This window comes from Pristiophorus japonicus, chromosome 18, assembly GCF_044704955.1.
Source record: "Pristiophorus japonicus isolate sPriJap1 chromosome 18, sPriJap1.hap1, whole genome shotgun sequence".
Classification (NCBI taxonomy): domain Eukaryota; kingdom Metazoa; phylum Chordata; class Chondrichthyes; family Pristiophoridae; genus Pristiophorus; species Pristiophorus japonicus.
The window spans coordinates 38,748,991-38,770,752 of NC_091994.1; the positions used below are offsets into that span (position 1 = coordinate 38,748,991).

The window sequence follows — 21,762 nt, forward strand, 5'->3', positions numbered from 1 at the left end:
GAGGAGATTAAAAAGATATGGTGGGGCGAGGCCAAGGAGAGATTTGAAATCAAGGATGAGAATTTTGAAATCATAATTAAACAAACTCGGTTATTGAAAAAAAGTTTTGCTTTTCAAAACTGAAATTGGAAAATGATGTTTAAGAACACAGATTTCAGACGAAGGAACAGTTACACATGTACTATACAAAGAAATGAATAGAGACAAGGCCTAGCAATAAGGATAAGGATAGAGAAATCTGAATTGGACAGGTCTAAAGATGTAGATGGGATTTGAGATAAGTTAAAATCCATGTTCGGTTAAGGTACTTTTCACGTTTGAATAAGGTTACCAAAACCCTGCAATTAAATCCAAGCAAAGCTCTGCTTATACACAACTCAAGCATTGCAACACAAAACACAATCAAATGGGTCATGAGAGAGAGAGAGAGAAAAACACTCCACTGTTTTAAAGTAGAACTTCATGCACAACCTTCTCCAAATTGTACACTGTTTCTATTTTTGGGACACTTTTTAATTTCAAAGAAAATGAGAATTACAGGAAAAGATCCTTACTTTCAAAATAGCTCCCACATTCAAACTAAAGTTTCTTTCACAATGTTACAAATATTCCTGCTGCCCTAAACATTTAGCAGTAACTGTCTCTCTTCTAGTCAATAAAGTATTCAAAAATATGAAAGTTAATAATTTCAAACAAAATGTAGGTTCCTCTCTAACAAGAAAAACACAAGACGCATTGCTGTTAATACTAAACTACACTGCAGTACGAGATTTCACACCTAAATAGATAAGTTGTAATTTCCAGGTTTAAGACAGGACGTGTTTTCAACACTGGAATTGTTCCAAACCATTCACAATTGAACATTTTACATAAAACACGTTCTTAAGGCAGAGTCTGTAATGAGTGAATTAACATGAACAAATGTTCTGATCCAGGTGTAATTAAGATAAACATTAAAAGTGAAAATACAACGATAAGTGAAAACACAAGCTGTGAAACGGTTTTATTGATGAGAATCCCTGGAATGCCCCTCCCATAGAGCAGTAACGGTGCAGTCACAGGGCAGCAACGCCATCATTAAACCGGGTAGGAGTTCCAAGGTAGAAGCAGAAACCGGGCATGTACCTGCCCCTCTTCACCACCGCAACAACAATAATAATAATATGGCCCCCTCCCCTCCTATCCAGGCCGGTTGCTGGGGCCCCTCCCCCATGGTCAGGGGAGGGGGCTACCCTCAACACCACGGGGGAAGCGAGATGATGAGCTGCACCCCGTGATTTTGTACACACCCCTTCGGTTGGTGCGGACCCGAGGCCAGGACTAGTGCCGCCATTTTACTGTGACCGAGGGTCCCGCCGCTAATTCATTCCTTGCCCGGCGGGCGCGGGGTGGTCGCCGCTTAAAGGGCGCTACTTCTGGTGAGGGAAGGGAGGGGGGGTTCCTGTCACGGTTTGCCCGGTTTCTCGATCCTCGACTCTCCCGGACTGGTCCGGCCCTGGCCGCCCCCCTCGTACCTGTACTGAGCGCCGCCATGCGCGAATCCGTAGTAGTTACTCGCCGCCATCTTGGCGTCTTCGCCCAACCGGCCGGGCACTGCGTCACGTGACCCGGGGGGGAAGAATAAAGAGAAACTTTATTAGCACCGGCCCCGCGAGCAAACGGACAACAACAAGCGCCATAACTTTATTGAGGAGCTCCGCCGCCGACAAGCTGAACTGCATCAGCGCCGAGTGTCTGCTCCGTATCCAAGCAAACAGCGTCAGGCAAACCTGGGAACAGCCACTGCCTCGTACTTCAAACACGTTTATCGCCAACAACTTTTTGTTTTGTTTGAGAGTTTAATCTTTAAATTCACGTGAATTGCAGCTCAGCCGGTCTGACAACACGCCGAGCTTTAATTCTGAGGGGACATTGTAATTATTCGACAAGGTATCCCAGGCAAAGGTTTTCGGGGGGAAAAAAAGTTCATTTAATTCAGCCAGTGGCTCAGTGGATATTGCACCGTCGCCCACGGCCAGGACTTAAAAACTGTGGACCTGCCAGCTGTGGCTCAGTGGGCAGCACTCTCGCCTGAGTCCGAAGTTTGTGGGTTCAAGTCCCACTCCAGGGACTCGAGCACAAAAATCTAGGCGGACATTTCCCGTGCTGCACTGTCGGAGATGCCGTCTTTCGGATGAGATGTTAAACCCAGGCCCCATCCACACTCAGCTGGATGCAAAAAATCCCATGGCACTATTTTTAAAAAAGTTATCCCCAGTGTCCTGGCCAATATTTATCCCTCAATCAACATAACAGATGATCTGGTCATTATCACATTGCTGTCTGTGGGAGCTTGCTGTGCGCAAATGGGCTGCTGCATATCCCACATTGCAACAGTGACTACACTCAAAGTACTTCATTGGCTGTAAAGCGCTTTGGGACATCTTGAGGAGGGCGAAATGTAAGTTATTTATATAAATGTAAGTTATTTATATAAATGCAGTTCTGACAGACGGTCATCGACCTGACTTTTCTGTTTTATTTCAAACTCCAGCAGCCGCAATATTTAGCTCTTTGTATCTAAATGTTTCTTTTCCCAATACAGGACCGGAAGTTCCCGCCCGTCGCTGCCCTTCTATTGGCTGACCGTTCTGTCAATCACGGCCGCTTCCGTTTGGAGCGGAAGAAGAGGAAAATTCCGCAGAAAGCAGCGCTCCGGTGACCTGTGCGCCGGGATCGGAGCGGGGCAAACGCTGGCCCGGCAAGGAGCCAAGCTGAGCTGCCTCGGGTCCCAGTGACCGTGGATCCACCGCCTCGCTCCGGAGTCCGGCCCCCGGACTGCCTGACTGAAGCGGCCGGAGCGGCCGCAGGCCCCGGGGGGGAAGCTGCAGGCGGCGGGCGGGGCTGGGTCGGAGCGACCGCCGTCGGTACTCACCGTAAGCGAAGGAAACTATCGGACATATAGGAATCATGAGCTTCCCTGCGTCTGACCGCGACCTTTCACCTCGCCGCGCTCCCGGTGCGCACACGCTGCCTGCGCGATGACGAAACAGCCGGCGCAGCGCCTGCGCGCTCACGGGGCCTGGATCCCGCGGCTCTGCAGCCGAGCCAATAGGGGGCGCTGCAGGCTCCCACCACAGGGACTCAAACCCCATAAAAAGGGCAATGAGGGGCTCACACCCCAGTAAGGACACTGAGGGGCTGAAACCCCAGTCAAAAAGGCACAGAGGGCTTTACCCCCAGTAATAAGGGCACGAGGGGCTCAAACCCCAGTAATAAGGGTAGCGAGGGGCCCGAACCCCAGTAAAAAGGGCACCAAAGGCTTTACCCTCATAATAAAGGCACTGAGGGCACCCCCCCAATAAAAAGGGCACTGAGGGCCTTACCCCCAATAAACCTAAAAGATTTGCCCCCCAATAAATTGGGTAATAGGAATCCTGCAGGGAATTTGCCCCTAACAACAAGCCATGAGAAGTTTAACTTTTCATAGGAAAAGGGGCACCTTTTAAACCCAACAAATGCAATCGGTACTAACATCAATGAGTAAGAAGTACACGTGTAGATAGGACTGAAATTCCAGGCCTATAGTATGTTGGACACGCCTGCTATAAAATACTTGATTGTTTGATAGGTGGCAGCTGACATAAGCAACCTCCCCTGAAGTATCTTTCTTCATGCATGAGCCGAGTCACTCAGTGGCATGCCCTTTAACCCTGGAAGACATCACAGCTAAGCCCGCTCCTGTTCTCACACAATATCCACTTGCGTGGACCAACCGAACAGTGATTAGGAACGATATATTCCCCTTCCTCCCCCCTCCCACCTCCACTCTGCAAGGGTCTTCAGACCAACTGTAGTATTTCTACAGCTAGCTTGGCTGACTCAGCACAAACTCACAAGCTGTATGGCTTAGGGCGCTGCATTGTCCGAGTAAACATCGGGTGATGTTCCTTGCTCTGTTCTACAATTGATGTCCAAACACAAGATCAATATGTAAAGTTTCCGACCCTTATCAGCAATCTCTCCTTTGTCCTGATGAGTATGATCACGAGGCATTATCTCTCCTCATCCTCTCTGTGCCCTTTGACATGGACAAACCACGCCATCCTCCTTCACCCCCTTTGTGGTCCACCCCATTGATGGGTCCATTCCTACCTGTCCCAATGTTGCCAGCACAACTGCTAAAATGGCTCTTACTCCCAGCTCCCACACGGCCACCTCCAGTATGCTCCACAGTTCCATTACTGAGCACCTCCTATTTATAGGTTTCTCCTCGGCAGCATCATCGAAGCATGGTACCCACCGACAATTCCCACTGCACCTTTGATTGCACGACTTTCACGGTGCTGTCACACGAGACAGAATTTATTGATGCCAGAAAAACGGAAGCTGTCCTGTTCAGTCACTGCCAGAAACTATGCATCTTTTAATCGCTGAACCCATCGTCTTCCCTGGATGCCCATTTAAGCTCAACTCAACAGTGTGCCACCCCAGCATCATGCTTAACCCTAAGCTGAGCTTCAAACCCCGCAGCCATTCCATCAAGATTGTCTATTTCCACTTCTGAAATATCGCTCATCTTTGCCCCTACCTCAGTGTCACTGCTGAGTTGCCGTTGCCATCTCAGACTTAACAAGTCCGCTTACCTATCACCCAATATCTACCATGTGCATTCGCTTCCCTTGCCCCAGCGCAAATTCCTCCCCCTGCATTTGTCCATCCTCCGTCTCCCTCCTCCAACCGTAAACCCCAGCGTGTTCTTGTGAGGGGAAGTTTAGAAAGTTAATGAGAAAGGACAAGGCAGTAGTGCAGGGTAGTGATATGGGTAATGATAACCAGAGTGTGACAAGAAGGGACAGAATGTAGAAGCATAAGAGTGCACCAGCAAATAGGGTCAGAGTAGGGAAAAATAGTAAAAAGACAAAATTAAAGGCTCTTTATCTAAATGCATGCAGCATTTGTAACACGATAGATGAATTGATGTCACAAATAGAAATAAATGTGTATGATTTGATAGCCATTGCAGAGATGTGGTTGCAAGGTGACCAAGGCTGGGAACTGAATATTCAGGGGTACTTGACATTTCGGAAGAATAGACAGAAATGAAAAGGAGGTGGGGTAGCTCTGTTAATAAAGCATGAGATCAGTACAGTAGTGAGGAATGATCTTGGCTTGGAAGATCAAGATATAGAATCAGTTTGGGTGAAGATAAGTAGCAAGTGAAAGAAGTCACTGGTGAGAGTAGTCTATAGGCCCCCTAACAGTAGCTACACTGTAGGACAGAGTATAAATCAAGAAATAATTGGGGCTTGTAAGAGAGGTACTGCAATAATTGTGGGCAACTTTAATCTTCATATAGAGTGGACAAATCAAATTGGCAAAGGTAGCCTTGTGGATGAGTTGATAGAGTGTATTTGGGACAGTTTCTTAGAACAATACGTATGGAACCAACAGGGAAAAGGCTATTTTAGATCTGGTAATGTGTAATGAGACAGGATTAATTAATGATCTCATAGTAAAGGATCCTCTAGGGAAGAGTGATCACAACATGATAGAATTTCACATTCAGTTTGAGGATGAGAAACTTGGGTCGGAAACTAGTGTCTTAAACCTAAATAAAGGCAATTACAAAGGTATGAAGACAGAGTTGGCTAAAGTGGACTGGGAACATAGATTAAAAGGTAAGGCGGTAGATAAGCAGTGGCAGACATTTCGAGGGATATTTCATAATTCTCAACAAAGATATATTTCATTGAGCAAGAAAGATTATGAGAAGGATGAACCATCCGTGGCTAACTAAGGAAGTTAGGGATGGTATCAAATTGAAAGAAAAGGCAAAAAATGTTGCGAAGATTAGTGGTAGGCCAGAAGATTGGGAAATTTTTAGAAACCAGCAAAGGCTGACTAAAAAAATAATAAAGAGGGAGAAAATAGATCATGACAGTAAACTAGCAAGAAATATAAAAACAGACAGTAAGAGCTTCTATACGTATATAAAAAGGAAGAGAGTTAAAGTAACTGTTGGTCCTTTAGAGGATGAGACTGGGGAATTAATAATGGGAAACAAGGAAATGGCAGAGACTTTGAACAAATATTTTGTATCTGTTCATGGTAGAAGACACTAAAAGCATCCAATAATAGTAGAAAATCAGGGGGCAAAAGGGAGGAAGGAAATTAAAACAATCATTATCATTGGATAAAAAATACTAGGCAAACTAATGGGACTAAAAGCTGACAAGTCCCCTGGACCTGACGGCCTGCTTCCTAGGGTCTTAAAAGAAGTGGCTGCAGAGATTGTGGATGCATTGCTTGTAATCTACCAAAATTCCTTAGATTCTGGAAAACTCTCAGCAGATTAGAAAAACGCAAATGTAATGCCCCTATTCAAAAAAGGAAGGAGACAGAAAGCAGGAAACTACAGGCCAGTTAGCCTAACATCTGTCATTGTGAAAATGCCGGAATCCATTATTAAGGTAATAGTCGCAGGACATTTAGAAAATCATAATACAGTCAAGCAGAGTCAACATGGTTTTATGAAAGGGAAATCATGTTTGACAAATTTATTAGAGTTCTTTGAGGATATAGCGAGCATGGTGGATAAAGGGGAACCAGTAGATGTAGTGTATTTGGATTTCCAAAAGGCATTTGATAAGGTACCACATAAAAGGTTACTACATAAAATAAGAGCTCATGGTATTGAGGGTAATATCTTAGCATAGATAGAGGATTGGCTAACTAACAGAAAACAGAGTCGGGATAAATGGGTCATTTTCAGGTTGGCAAACTATAACTAGTGGGGTGCCACAGGAATCCGTGCTGGAGCATCAACTATTTACAATCTATATTAATGATTTGGATGAAGGAACTGGGTGTAACGTAGCCAAATTTGCTGATGATACAAAGATAGGTGGGAAAGCAAGTTGTGAGGAGAACACATTGAGTCTGCAAAGGGATATAGACAGGCTAAGTAAAAATTGGCAGTTTTAGTATAATCTGAGAAAATTTGAGGTTATTCACTTTGGTAGGAAGAATAGAAAAGCAAAATATTATTTAAATAGAAAGAGAGACTACAGAATGCTGCGGTACAGAGGGATTTGGGTGTCATCGTACATGAAACACAAAAAGTTAGTATGCAGGTACAACAAATAATTAGGAAGACAAATGGAATGTCAACCTTTATTGCAAGGGGGATAGAGTATAAAAGTAGGGAAGTCCTGCTACAACTGTATAAGGCATTGGTGAGACCACACCTAGAGTACTGCATACAGTTTTGGTGTCCTTATTTAAGGAGGGATATACTTGCATTGGGGGCAGTTCAGAGAAGGTTCATTCGGTTGATCCCTGAGATAAAGGGGTTGTCTTACAAGGAAAGGTTGGGCCTGTATCATTCGAGTTTAGAAGAATGAGAATTGATCTTATTGAAATATACAAGATTCTGAGGGGGCTTTACAGGGTAGATGCTGAGAGGATGTTTCCCCTCGTGGGGGAATCTAGAACTCGGGGGCACAGTTTCAGAATAAGGGGTCGCCCACTTTAAACGGAGATGAGGAGGAATTTTTTCTCTCAGGGTCGTGAATCTTTGGAATTCTCTTCCCCAAAGAGCTGTGGAGGCGAAGTCATTGAATATATTCAAACAGAAATAGACAGATTCTTGAGCTATAGGGGAGTCAAGGGTTATGGTGAACAGGCAAGAAAGTGGAGTTGAGGCCAGGATCATATTGAATGGTGAAGCAGGTTCGAGGGGCCGTATGGCCTGCCCTAGCTTATATTTTTTACGTCCTTATGTATCCTCTATACTTTTAGCTCTGGTGTACTGAGTGACCCCCCTCACCCCCAACTTCTGCTCCACTCTCAATGGCAGAGCCTTTAGCCATCTCACTTCCACACTCTGGAACTCTCTTCCAAAGCCCTTTGCTACATCTCTCCCCACCTTAAAAAGTCTCCTTAAAACCTACCTCCTTAGCCACGTCCTTTCTCCTTGCTTGAGTTTGAACCCCTCTCCAATTATCAAGTTCTTTGGGATTTTGCAACAGTAAGGGCCCCATACAAGTGCAAGTTGTTGCATCCAAAATTTGCACCTTTGGCATCTTGTCCCACTCACTCGTCACCTCTGTCCTCCACTGGCTCCCTGTCTCAACATTCCCAAATTCAAAATCATTGTCCTCATTTACAAGTCCTTCCATAGCCTTGCCACCACCCTCCCTCCACAACCTCCTCCATCCCTAGATCCCAGCCTGTGCCCTTGCAGTCCTCTGACTCTGGCTTCTTCACATACAGTCCTGGTACTCCTCACTTGATGACAGAGTTTTCAGCAGTCTAGAAATGACCCTCTGGGATCCCTTCCCCTCCACCTTTAAAATCCTCAAAACCAATGTTTTTGTGTATGATTTCATTTTTCTCACTTGTCTCCTACCAGTCAGTATATATCTTCCCTATGAAGCACATTGGGACATTCTATTTCATTAAAGCCAAGCTGTTGTTGTAATTCAGCCTTAATTGCCAATCTCACTCAGAAAGGCCACAGGACTAGTGATGTGAGACGTGAGAAAACCAAACATTCAGTCCCAAGTGATGAGGTTGCTGAGCAAGCAGTATCTGAGGCGCAGATGTACTGAGCAGGGAGGGCTACCTCAATCCGGTGCCTTGGAGACAGGAGTATCGAACAGGGAGGGCTACCTGAACCGAGGTACTGAGCAGCAAGTGCCTGAGAGACAGAGGTACAGAACAGGCAGAGCTAACTATCTATTCTCCACCGCCTGATCATTTATGTCTGCTGGCAGCTTTACAGAACTGAGCTTCTTTGGCACTGGGCAGGGAAATGAGCCTGGTGAACGGTGCATGTGATGTGTCTTAATTCTGCTGAGAGCCAGGTTGGGAATTGTGCGATACAGGTGACTGAGGCAGCCAGGTTGGGAATTGTGCGATACAGGTGACTGAGGCATATACTAAGTCTGTGACATCTTTCACCTGAAGCAGGTTGATTGGGTTTAAAATCTCATCTGGATGACAGCACCTCTGACACGGCGCTGAAGTGTCTGCCGAGATTATGTGCCAGTGATTCACACAATGCAGATTTACAATTCTGATATCACCGCACGCAAACAAATTAATTGTTGAAAAATATTTATTTATGTGCAACTTTCGCCACTTTCCTCATTCTGGGGTTCGGCTTCTCAGGGACCAGCTGTCCTCTGCCACCAACAGCAACTTGCATTTATATAGCGCCTATAACGTAATAAAACATCTCAACCTGCATTCACCTAATGCCTTTAATGTAGGAAGCATCCCGAGACTCGTCACTGACGAAAAACTGATGGCAAGAAGTCGCGGAAGAGCTCGGAAAGATAATTGATTGAAAGAGTGGTTGATAAGAGGGCTTGAGGAAGCTTTTAAAACCAGAGGGAAAAGTAGCAAGATGTTTGTTATGTCTTTAATACTCTTATGAATGATTCCACGAGGTCTAGTATTGTACTTGAGCTGTTGTGACCTTAGTCCCATTTATTGTAACTGCAGAGTGAGGCACAAGCATGGTGGGCAGCCTTTTATACTGGGCCCTGCACACCTATGCAGGTGATTCTCAGGTCTCCCACTACAGTGCCCTCTGGTGGCACACCTTATGTGACTATATAGTTAGTATACATGGCCTACATACATGACATCACTTCCCCCCAAGTCTTTAATGCAAATTGACTCGTACATTGACGGTGACCTGGGTTTTGCTCTTCTTGGTTGACCATTGGAGGGTCGTTTCTAACTTGGGTGGGTTAGTAGTGAGATTTGTTGCCAGTGGAGGTCCCTGTGGTTTGTGGGTGTGAGTCCATGACTACTCCATTCTCCACCACCACACAGAGATCATGCTAATGGCCCCTTACATGCAAGTTGCATTCAAGTTCATCACATGGGTTTCACATTTACATCTTGGTACATTTGTTGGGTGGATTACAGTTGTGTTTCTTTTTGTGTGGTACATTTACATGATCAGTACAGGTATCTCAGTATAGCTACACAAGGACAGTCTAGTTCCAGCACGGCCGGATGAGATCCGGGTCATCTGGTGGCGATGCAGCGTCCCATGCTAGTGGGTCTGTGGGCGAGGTGAGCTCACTTTGCTCGAATTGCCAGAGCTCAGGGCTCTTGCCATTACTCCTCGTGTCGGGCAGGCCCAAAGACAGCTGATGTGTCTGTGACCTCCGTGCAACCTTTCGTTTGCACAATGTCGCTGCTGCTCCCTGGGAAGCGGTCTGAGCGAGTGAGCGTTTCGTCTAAGCGACGCTGGGGCTGCCTCGTCTTGTCTAGCAGTTTGCAGGGGACAGCTGACTTGCTTTCCTTGAGGGCACCATTGTGAGCACTCTCTAGTTTGGGATCCTGGCTGGTCCAGGTCCCGTTCGGAGGAACCGTTGCGGGTGATCCTTCGCTCTTGGGCATTGCCCTTGGGGCGAGTGGATTTGTGGGCTGTGCCTTTTCCACCCGGGTGGTGGGCGACGGTAGCCGACTGCGAGCATAGGCGCAGTTTACTGTTTCTGGTCCGTGGCGGTTCATGCCATCGGGTGCCTGCAATGTTAAACCGATCTGAGGCAGGGTATCGCTACCGGTGCCTCTGCTCTCCGGGGATCGTTTACTCTGCAGCTTGCCTATTTCTGTCAGCTGTGGGGACACTTTATGATACATCGTTCTGGTCCCGGGGACGCAGGCTACAGCATTGGGTAGCCCACTGGACCTGTATATGACCGTAAGGTGTTCGCCCGCTACATTGGCTGATTGCAATTTGCACCTGATATCGCTCAACAACATTTTGTTTGTTACAGCTGGACTTTTACATTGGTTATCAATTTCAAGCCTTTCATTCAAAAATGGCAGGTTGCTGGCCTCCTTTAAAATGGCCTTACTACTTTTACCCCAATTGTGTACCTTGCGTGGAACCACGTGTCGTTGCTCTAAACCTCGTGGTTTGGACGCCATCTCTTCCCTGTCCATGATGTCGACTGCTGCGATCTTCTTTCCCAAGGATTCTGCCACTGAAGCTGGGAAGGTGCCCTCGGATCCAATCTTCCTCCCCAGGAGTCCTGCCACTGAAGCTGGGAAGGTGTGTTCGGGTCGTCTCAGCCGGATCAAAGCCACGCAGTCGTGATGAGCGGTCTGTGCCTTGAGTGCTGCGTGGATCTGCTCTACGGTGCCTGGTCCAACCGGAGGTGGGGGCTTGCTCTGCCTCTGAGCATGGGGGATGTTGATCGCTGGAGGGATTAAGTCTTCCCAGTTCCAATGAATCTTCCCCATCCATCTTCTTCCAAGTAGCATTGGTCCATCACCTGAAACAATCCACAATGGTAAATTGTGCACCGCGCCATCATGGGATACACTTACATCCGCACTACCAACAACTGACATCAGTTCCTTGGTGTACGTGCACAGCTTTGCCTGAACCGGGACCAGCTTGGGTCGTTCAGCTTGATCATTCCATAGCCTCTCAAAGGCTTCCTGGCTCATTACTGATTGACTCGCCCCTGTGTCCATTTCCATGAAGACTGGAACGCCATTTATCTCGACTTCCATCATCACTGGAGGACAATCTGTGGTGCAGGTATATACTCCATGCACTCCGTCCTGGGCCTCTCTAGCCATCTCGTAATCCGCGCTGGATTCAGAGCCATCTGCTGACTCCTTTTCCACGTGGTAAGTCACAACTCTTTTGCACATTCGCTGGAGGTGGCCCTTTGTGCTGCAGCCTTTGCACACATAATCTCTGAACAGACACGGATGAGCCCTGTGATTACCTCCGCAACGCCAGCTTGGTGCTACTCGACTTAGGTTTGCACCCCTTGACGGACTCTGAGTTAAAGGACTCGGAGGGTCTGCATGCTCTGCCCTGGACAGATTCACGTTAAACAGTTCTGCCTGTGAAAGGCGCCATTCTATTTACAAGTACTTGCCAGGGTTGAGTCCCGAGAGTGAGTCATCATCTGCTTGGAACTGCAACTTGAGGTCATGAACGCCTGGCTGATGCTGGTGGTCTTCTGCAGAGTGACGGTGGTTTCGGCAGACAGTAGCTTGTGAAGAAGGTCCTCATGACCGATGCCAATTACGAAGACGTCCCGCAACGCATCGGCGAGGGATGCGCCGAATTTACACGGCCCTCGGGGCGGCTGTGTGTATAAAATCGATGCCTGGCCGTGAGGATGCTCTCCTTCGGTTTGAGTTGGTCCCGAATTAGCACTTTCAGCTCCTCGTATGACTTGGTCGTTGTTTTCTCTGGTGCAAGCAAATCCCTGACGAGGCCCTAGACTGCAGGCCCACAACTGGTCAACAGGATAGCTCTGCGCTTATCTGCCAGCGTGGCCGGATCATCGCCTACCAGGTCACTTGCTATGAAATATTGGTCGAGCTGCTCCATAAAGGCTTCCCAATCTTCACCCTCTGAGAACTTTTCTAATGCATCAACATTAGTCATTTTTGCGTGAAAGTTCATAATCTCGTCGCCAGTTGTTATGTCTTTAATACTCTTATGAATGACTCCACGAGGTCCAGTATTGTACTTGAGCTGTTGTGACCTTAGTCTCATTTATTGTAACTCCGGAGTGAGGCACAAGCATGGTGGGCAGCCTTTTATACTGGGCCCTGCACACCTATGCAGGTGACCCTCAGGTCTCCCACCGCAGTGCCCTCTGGGTGGCACACCTTATGTGACTATACAGTTAGTATACATGGTCTACATACATGACAATGTTAGGGTTAAGGAGAGGTTGCAGGAGATGGCTGAATGCTCTGCAACCAAAAGTGATGGGGGGGAGGGGGAGGTGTGATGATGCACAGAAGGCTGCAGTGAAGAGGCCAAGGGTGGAGGTGGTTGTGGCGATAGGATGGGGGGGAAGGCCGTGGAGGGAGTTGCAAATGAGGATTTTGAATATGATGCACTGGTGGATGAGGAGGCAATGGAGGTCACAGTGCAGGGATGATGCAATCATTACTATCATCACGTTTGTATATAAACTTAGTGTTTTGATTCTAAACTTACATTTTGCTGCAGTGCTGGGGCTTTCCCACCTCTAACTCAACTGGCACAATTCTACCCCATGTGTTTATTAAAACAGATCATCGCCAATCTGGAGCTCTCCCATACAATATCCAACATTTCTACATCTTATACTAGTTATATCACACAGTGTGCAGCAACGTAAAGTGGCCTTTGTCTTCACTTTATGGACTAATTCGAGGATCAAGTTGCCAAAAATCGAACATAGACAAACAGTGTCAACCTGAGTCCCGCTCAGTTCAGTGTTACTGCACCAGTGTGAAGGGCTGTTCCACAATTTCTTGCTGTTAGCTGGGAGCTGACAATCCCGGTCGTCTTTTTGTTAATGTTTAACCAGCATTCAGATGCCAGTGAAATCTGTTCTTCCCAGCTAACATTCAACTGCAGAGCCAGCAGTGTGTTAGCTATGAGAGCATCCCAACGAGGTATCCAAAGTCAGCAGATTTCTGTATTTTTCTGCATTGCTTGACTAGCACGTTTCTGTTGCTGTATCTTAAAAATGTTTTCAGCAATTACATCATTGTTTTCTTTTGGGGAGATATCTGGGAAGTTAGGACGGGGGTCCCAGGTATATGCACTGTTTGCAAGGGGTCATCAGAAGTGTGTAAGTATATCCAGAGGGTCCCTGAGAGCAATATTCCTTCTAATTTTTTAACTACTTTGAGCGCAAACTTTTCAAGTGAGCAAATTTTACAACAACAACTTTTACAACAACAACCTTTACACAACAATGGCAGCAATAGCAACCACAAAATCACATATACAGCAATGCCAGATTGCCACCCCACGTCTCAAATCGTGAGATAACCAAACAAGGTTCTATACAAGTTTAACATAACTTCTCTACTTTTGAATTCTATTCCTCTAGAAAAGAGCCCCAGTGCTTTATTTGCACTCTTTAGCTTGCATTGCTACTTTTAATGATTTGTGAATCTATATCCCTAGATCCCTTTGCACCTCTACTCCATTTAGTCTCTTATTTTCCAAGGAGTAATTCGCCTCCTTATTCCTCCTACCAAAATGCACCACCTCACACTTATCTATATGGAAATTCATTTGTCATTTACATGCCCATTCTGCAAGTTTGTTTGCGGTAAAATTAACATTACTTTCCTGTATTTTTTTCCAGCTTTAAACAATTTTCAGAATTTATAAAAAAATATTCTCACCTTTTTTGTTTCTGACAAAAGCAACCGTTGTTGCCCCCAGGCAGTTTGAATTGTTCGACAGACAGATGTGCTCATTGGGTCAGTCTGTAGAAAGTGAGGTGCCTCAACATTTCTAAAATTATAAACCTGACGCCAGAACTTGTTTTTCAAAAGTAAGCTCCAATTTCCCCCACTTTTTATGTTGTTAATGTTTTTATGAACTTATCAGCGACAAGACTAAAACCATAAATCCACCCCTGGTCCAATATTAGATTTAGTAAAAAGTATCTAATAAAAGTAAGTTAAACTTGTGTTAATCACTCTTCTTCCTTCTGCCAAAATGCTCCCTTGCTTCACCCAATGATTGAAAGTCTGATCTTACATCTGCAGTAGGATCATTTTATTTTAAAAAGTGGATTCACGTAGCTCAAAATTCCCACAAACTAATTTCTTATTTCCTCTCTTAAATCATGTCACTGCCATTTGACAGTAACAAAGTCCCTTCTTACTCACCTGTTTCAGCTAAAACTCGGCGACGAACTCACCTGTAACAGGTTTAATAAGACGAGGTACACGTCTCTCCCACCGAATTTTAAGCTTCGTCCAACTCTAGTGCCCTAATGGCTGGCTGCACTCAGCAGGCCTCGCTCTGGAATGGCCCCATTCCGGAATGCCCCCACTCCGATTTGCCCCGGTCCGGAATGCCCCTACTCCGGAATGGCCCAGCTCCGGAATGGCCCTGTTCCGATTTACCCCGCTCCGGAATAGCCCCACTCCCGAATTGCCCCACTCTGAATTACCCTGCTCTGGAATGCCCCCACTCCAGAATGGCCCCGCTCAGAAAGGCCCCGATCAGGAAAGGTCCTGCTCCAATTTGCTCCGTGGGGACTGCAGAGTTTCTGCAACACAGGTCCCTGGAACCATGGGGCCAAAGGAGAAGGAGGGACACGCTGCCCTCATCACCACGACAACCGGCTAAACGCGGTACCTCTACAGCTTCTGCCTCCAGCATGTGGAACGTCCCAGAGGCCGACACAATCAATCTCTCACCCACTCTCTTGTCATGTGGCCGTTGCCCCAACTCTTTTGTTACTTTCCAATTGGGATCGTCTCTGAAGCCGCAAGACTCGCAAATGTCTCTGACTGCATTCCAGGCTATTGGGTATTGGGCACATTCCGCACTTCAGCTGTCCGGCTGTCCAGTTCTCTATGAGGCATTTAATTTGAAGTGTGTGCGAACTCAGGGATGTGTGTGTGGCCTCACAGCCAAGCACCTTAGAGGGAACTATGCCTGGGAGTCCGTCAGTATTTGCAGAGTCCCTGAAAGTGCGTCAGTATTTGCAGAGTGTATCAGTATTTGCAGAGGGTCCCCTGGAGTGCGTCAGTATTTGCAGAGAGTCCCAGGGAGTGCGTCAGGAATTGCAGAGAATCCCTGGGAGTGCATCAGTAATTGCAGAGGGTCCCTGGGAGTGCGTCAGTGTTTGTAGAAGGTCCCTGTAGTGTCAGCATTTGCTCAGTGGGTAGCACTCTCACCTCTGAATCAGAAGGTTGTTGAGCTCAAAAATCTAGGCTGACACTCCACTGCAGTGCTGAGGAAGCGCTGCACTGTTGGGAGTGCCGTCTTTCGGATGAGACTTTAAACCGAGGCCCCATCTACTCTCAAGTGGACATAAAAGATCCCATGGCAATATTTCGAAGTAGAGCAGGGGAATTATCCCGGGTGTCTGGGCCAATATTTATCCCTCAATCAACATAACAAAAACAGATTATCTGGCCATTATCACATTGGTGTTTGTGGGAGCTTGCTGTGCGCAAATTGGCTGCTGCGTCTCCGACATTACAACAATGACTACATTCCAAAAGTACTTTGTTGATTGTAAACGCTTTGAGATGTCCGGTGGTCATGAAAGGAGCTAGTTAAAGCCAAGTCTTTCTTTTCCCTTGCACTGTGTCAGTATTTGCAGAGGGTCCGTGGGATTGTGTCAATATTTGCAGAGCGTCCCTGGGAATGTGTCAGTATTTGCAGAGAGTCCCTGGGAGTGCGTCAATATTTGCAGAGTGTATCAGTTTTTACTGGGGGTGCCAGTAGTGTGTGAGAATTTACAGATGGGACCAGTAGCCATAGAAAGTTTAGAAATTTACAGTACTGAAGGAAGCCATTGTGTCCGTGCCGGCCGACAAAGAGCTATCCAGCCTAATCCCACTTTCCAGCTCTTGGTCTGTAGCCTTGTAGGTACAGCACTTCAAGTGCACATCCAAGTATTTTTTAAATGTGATGAGGGTTTCTGCCTTTACCACCCTTTCAGGCCGTGAGTTCCAGATCACCTCTGGGTGAAATAAATTCCCCTCAAACCCCCTCTAAATCTCCTACCAATTACTTTAAATCTATGCCCCCTGGTTGTTGACCCATCTGCCTATCCACTCTATCTCGGCCCCTCATACTTTTATACCATCATCATCATAGGCAGACCCTCGGAATCGAGGAAGACTTGCTTCCATTCTTATTATGAGTTCTTAGGTGGTTGTACAGTCCAATACGAGAACCACAGTCTCTGTCACAGGTGGGGTGTCATATATTCAACTATCATTGTAACCCATGTATAAGCTGCCCTAAGTTGTACACCTTGAGAACATTGACCATAAGGGGCGAACTTGTGGGAGACACTCCTAACCTGGACTTTCAGGTATAAAAGGGGAAGCTCCACCCTCCTTCATCACTTGAGGTCTTGGTAATAAAGGTAACTGGTCACAGAGTGACCTTCTCTCAAGTATGGGCCTCGTGTGCATTTATACTGTATAGTAAGGACGTATCATTGGTGATGAGAAACTGGGATTTATACCACGCGAGCATGGCCACGAGCAGCACAGAAGAGAGGTACTGTGTTGGTGATGATTGGGACGACTTTATTGAGAGACTACAGCAAAGTTTCGTCACTAAGGAATGGTTGGGACAGGATTCGATCGACAAACGCAGGGCTCATCTCCTGACGGTTTGTGAATCCAGGACGTACTCCCTGATGAAGGATCTTCTAGCGCCAGAGAAGCCGGCGGACAAGACGTTCGAAGAGCTCAGTAAGTTGATCGGGGAACACTTGAAACCGGCAAGCAGCATGCACATGGCGAGAAGGGCAAAGCGTTCCAGACCGTGGCAGATCTCTGGCGAGTCTATGTAAGTTCGCAGATGCATGCAGAGCGGAGATGCTGCGAGACTTTTTTGTTGAGGGCATCGGGCAGGTTGGGGTTTTCAGGAAACTGATTGAGACCAAAGACTTGACCTTGGAAGCGCCGGCTCTGATAGCCCAGACATTTATCTCAGGGGAGGAAGAGACCAGAATGATGTATAACAAAAATTTTGGCTCAAATGCGGCAAACGACCAGGGAGTCAACATTGTTAACGTGGCACACAGTTCTCTAGGCAGACAAGGGCAATTGGACATGCCTCAACATGTAGTCGAATTCAACAGAGACAATGGCTAGCTGAACGGCGATTCATGCCATCGCAATGGAGAATGCGGCCAGTAATGGGGCCATCAACACCTGTTAATGGTGCGCTTAAGGACAGTTACAGAGACAGTCAGAGATGATCGACTGGTAATGGACCTTTTGTTTCCAACAAAGGGGCCTCCAGCTCATGCTGGAGGTGTGGAGGCAAACACCCAGCCAGAGCTTGCAGGTATCAGCAATATACCTGCAGAAACTGCAACGTCAGCGGTCACTTGGCGCATAAGTGTAGGAAACCTGCAGCCAGGTTGATGTACGAGGAGGACAGGCCTGATGTAAGCCCTACGAGGCCAAATGAATACTGGGGGAAATCACTGGAAGCTGAAGTTCAGCGAGTTCATGTGGAGCACATGCAGTTCATATACCAGGATGCCACCGATAATGATGGAAGTGCTCCTCAATGGCATTTCAGTATTAATGGAGCTAGACATGGGGGCCAGCCAGTCCCTGATGAGTATCAAACAGTTCAAAAGATTGTGGGTGTCCAAGGCCAGGAGGCCAAAATTATTGCCGATTGACGCACAGCTACGGACATATACAAAGGAGATCATTCTGGTGCTAGGCAGCGCAACGGTAGTCGTGACCCACAAAGATTTGGAGAACAGGTTGCCACTCTGGATTGTCCCGAGGGACGGCCCCGCACTACTGGGGAGGAGTTGGCTTGCTGTCATGAACTGAAAATGGGGCGATGTCAATGTAATTTCTTCTGTGGAGCGAGTATCATGCTCACAGGTCCTGGACAAATTTGACTCATTATTTCAACCTGGTATCAGCACTTTCATGGGGGCCAAGGTAGTGATTCACATAAATCGGGACAGCAGGCAAATACACCACAAGGCCAGAGCGTTGCCGTACGTGATGCGGGAAAAGATAGAATGCGAATTGGACCGCCTGCTGAGGGAGGGCATCATCTCGCCAGTCGAATTCAGTGACTGGGCGAGCCCGATCGTGTTGGTGCTCAAGGCGGATGGGTCAATCAGGATATGTGGTGATTACAAGGCCACCATCAATCGGGTGTCACTCCAAGACCAGTACCCACTACCGAGAGCAGAGGACCTCTTTGTAACGCTATCTGGTGGCAAACCTTTTTCAAAATTGGACCTGACCTCAGCTTACATGACCCAGGAGCTGGCGAGTGAGTCGAAGAAGCTGATCACCATCACGACACACAAGGGGTTGTTTGAGTATAACAGATGTCCGTTCGGGATTCGTTCGGCCGCCGCGATCTTTCAGCGAAATATGGAAAGCCTCAAGTCGATTCCAAGGATGGTGGTTTTTCAAGACGACATCCTCATCACGGGTCGTGATACTGAAGAACACCTCCACAACCTGGAGGAGGTGCTACGCAGACTGGACTGGGTAGGGTTGCGACTGAAAAAGGTGAAGTGCGTCTTCTTAGCTCCAGAGGTAGAATTTCTGGGGAGGAGGGTAGCAGCAGATGGGATCAGACCCACTGCGTCAAAAACGGAAGTGATCCAGAGAGCACCCAGACCCTGTAACACGACGGAGCTGCGTTCGTTCCTGGGGCTCCTGAACTATTTTGATAACTTTCTTCCCAAATTGAGTACGCTGTTAGAGCCGCTACACGTGCTTCTACGCAAAGGTCGCAATTGGGTCTGAGGGGACAGCCAGGAAAGGGCTTTTGATAGAGCATGCAATTTGTTATGCTCCAACAAACTGTTAACGTTATATGACCCGTCTAAGAAACTTGTTTTAACGTGCGATGCGTTGTCCTATGGGGTCGAGTGTGTGCTGCAGCATGTGAATGCCAATGGTCAGTTACAGCCGGTAGCTTATGCCTCCAGAAGTCTGTCCCAGGCAGAAAGGGGCTACGGGATGGTAGAAAAGGAAGCGTGTGTATATGCAGTAAAAAAAAAAAGGCACCAGTACCTGTTTGGCAGGAAATTTGAGCTGTAGACAGATCACAAACCCCTAATGCCCCTGTTGGCCGACAACAAGGCAATAAATGCAAATGCATCGGCCCACATACAGAGGTGGGCACTCACGTTAGCCGCCTATGATTACACAATTCGGCATAGACTGGGCACTGAAAACTGTGCCGATGCACTCAGCAGGCTCCCACTAGCCACCACTGAGGGGGCAACTGAGCATGATGCTGAGATGGTCATGGCTGTTGAAGCTTTCGAAAGCGAAGGCTCACCTGTGACAGCCCGTCAGATTAAAGTCTGGACAAATAAAGACCCACTACTGTCTTTAGTTAAGAAATGTGTCCTGTATGGGGACTGGGCAGCCATATACGGGGCATGCCCTGAGGAACTTAAACCATTTCATAGGCGCAAGGATGAATTCCCGATTCAAGTCAATTGCCTACTGTGGGGAATCCGAGCAGTCAAGCCCCAGAGGGGCAGAGCGGTGTTTATCAGAGAATTCACAATGAGCACCCGGGCATTGTCATGATGAAGGCAATTGCCAGGTCACACGTTTGGTGGCCAGGGATAGATGCAGACCTGGAATTTTGTGTTCGCAGGTGCAACACGTGAGCTCAGCTGGGCAATGCACCCAGGGAAACCCCCCTTAGCCGCTGGTCCTAGCCCGCCAAGCCATGGTCATGCATCCATGAGGACTACGCAGGTCCTTTCATGGGAAAAATGTTTTTGGTTGTAGTAGACATCTACTCCAAACGGATTGAGTGTGCCATTTTAAATTCAAATACATCTTCTGCCATGGTAGAAAGTCTATGGGCAATGTTCGCCGCCCATGGTCTACCGGATGTCTTGGTCAGCGACAATGGCCCTTGCTTCACAAGCACTGAATTCCAGAACTTCATGGCAGGCACTGGAATCAACCATGTCAGAACGGCACCATTCAAGCCGGCCTCAAATGGCCAGGCGGAACGAGCAGTGCAGATAATCAAACAGGGGATGCTCAGAATCCATGGGGGTTCCCTACAAAGCCGCTTATCACGCCTCCTGTTGGCCAATAGATCCTGACCACACTCGCTCACAGGGGTTCCACCCGCAGAGCTGCTAATGAAAAGGACGCTCAAAACCAGGTTACCCCTTATACACCTCACTATGAAAGAAATTGTTGAGAGCAGGCCTCAGTCACAATGTGACTACCATGACAGGAATGCGAGGGCGCGATGTATTCAATTACCTTGTTTTTGTCCTTAATTACGCTGCAGGGCCCAAATAGCTTGCAAGCACTGTAATTGCCAAAGAGGGGAATAGGGTTTTGGTAGTTAAACTTACCAATGGACAAATCTGCCACAAACACGTGGATCAAACTAAAAGGAGGTTCAGCAACCCCATAGAAGAAGCAGAGGAAGAACACGATGTAGAGTTCACTCCACCACAGGTGACCGAACACCGGAACCAAGTGGAGGAGAGCCCAGTCACTGTGGGCAGTCTGGACAGGCCTGAGGCACCGCAAACAGCAGACACTCAGGCCAGCGCCCAACAACCGGAGCCCCAACTCAGGCGCTCTACAAGGGAGCATAAACCACCAGAGAGACTTAACCTGTGATCCCAATAAGACTTTGGAGGGGAGATGATGTCATGTATTCAACTATCATTGTAACCCTGACCTAAGTTGTACACCTTGAGAACATTGGCCACAAGGAGCGAACTTGTGGGAGACACTCCTAACCTGGACTTTCAGGTATAAAAGGGGAAGCTCCACCCACCTTCATCACCTGAGGTCTTGGTAATAAAGGTAACTGGTCACAGAGTGACCTTCTCTCAAGTATGGGCCTCGTGTGCATTTATACTGTATAGTAAGGACATATCATGGGGCAAACAATCATTGAGGGAAAAGGTGGGTGGGACTGGTTTGCCGCACGCTCTTTCCGCTGCTTGATTTCTGCGTGCTCTCGACGACGCGATTCGAGGTGCTCGGCACCCTCCTGATTCACTTCCTCCACTTAGTGCGGTCTTTGGCCAGGGACTCCCCGGCGTCAGTGGAAAAGTTTCACTTTATCAGGGAGGCTTTGAGGGTGTCCTTGTAAAGTTTCCTCTGCCCTGCTTTGGCTCATTTGCCGTGAAGGAGTTCCGAGTAGAGCGCTTGCTTTTGGGAGTTTCGTGTCTGGCATGTGAACAATGTGGCCTGCCCAGTGGAGCTGATCAAGTGTGGTCAGTGCTTCAATGC

General features: G+C 47.4%; 2 protein-coding genes across 7 annotated transcripts in view; one reads left to right on the forward strand and one right to left on the reverse strand.

Annotated features, from left to right (window-relative positions):
* The window catches only part of zfr2 (zinc finger RNA binding protein 2), a 65,235-nt gene extending 62,241 nt beyond the window's left edge, over positions 1 to 2,994 (reverse strand). For 5 of the 6 annotated variants that reach the window (XM_070859902.1, XM_070859901.1, XM_070859899.1 and 2 more), the window contains exons 1-2: positions 2,915 to 2,994; positions 1,515 to 1,593 (exon numbers count right to left, since the gene is read on the reverse strand). In XM_070859902.1, the coding sequence (XP_070716003.1) occupies positions 1,515 to 1,593; positions 2,915 to 2,951 (116 nt within the window). In that variant the 5' untranslated portion in view covers positions 2,952 to 2,994. Of the gene's footprint in view, positions 1 to 1,514; positions 1,594 to 2,914 lie in introns of those variants that run through there. The other variant, XM_070859903.1, reaches the window with a different exon arrangement.
* Positions 2,401 to 21,762, forward strand: part of atcaya (ATCAY kinesin light chain interacting caytaxin a) — a 109,701-nt gene continuing 90,339 nt past the window's right edge. The window contains exons 1-2 of the mRNA XM_070859905.1: positions 2,401 to 2,440; positions 2,585 to 2,915. The gene's annotated coding sequence lies outside the window, so the exon portion shown is untranslated. The remainder of the gene's footprint in view (positions 2,441 to 2,584; positions 2,916 to 21,762) is intronic.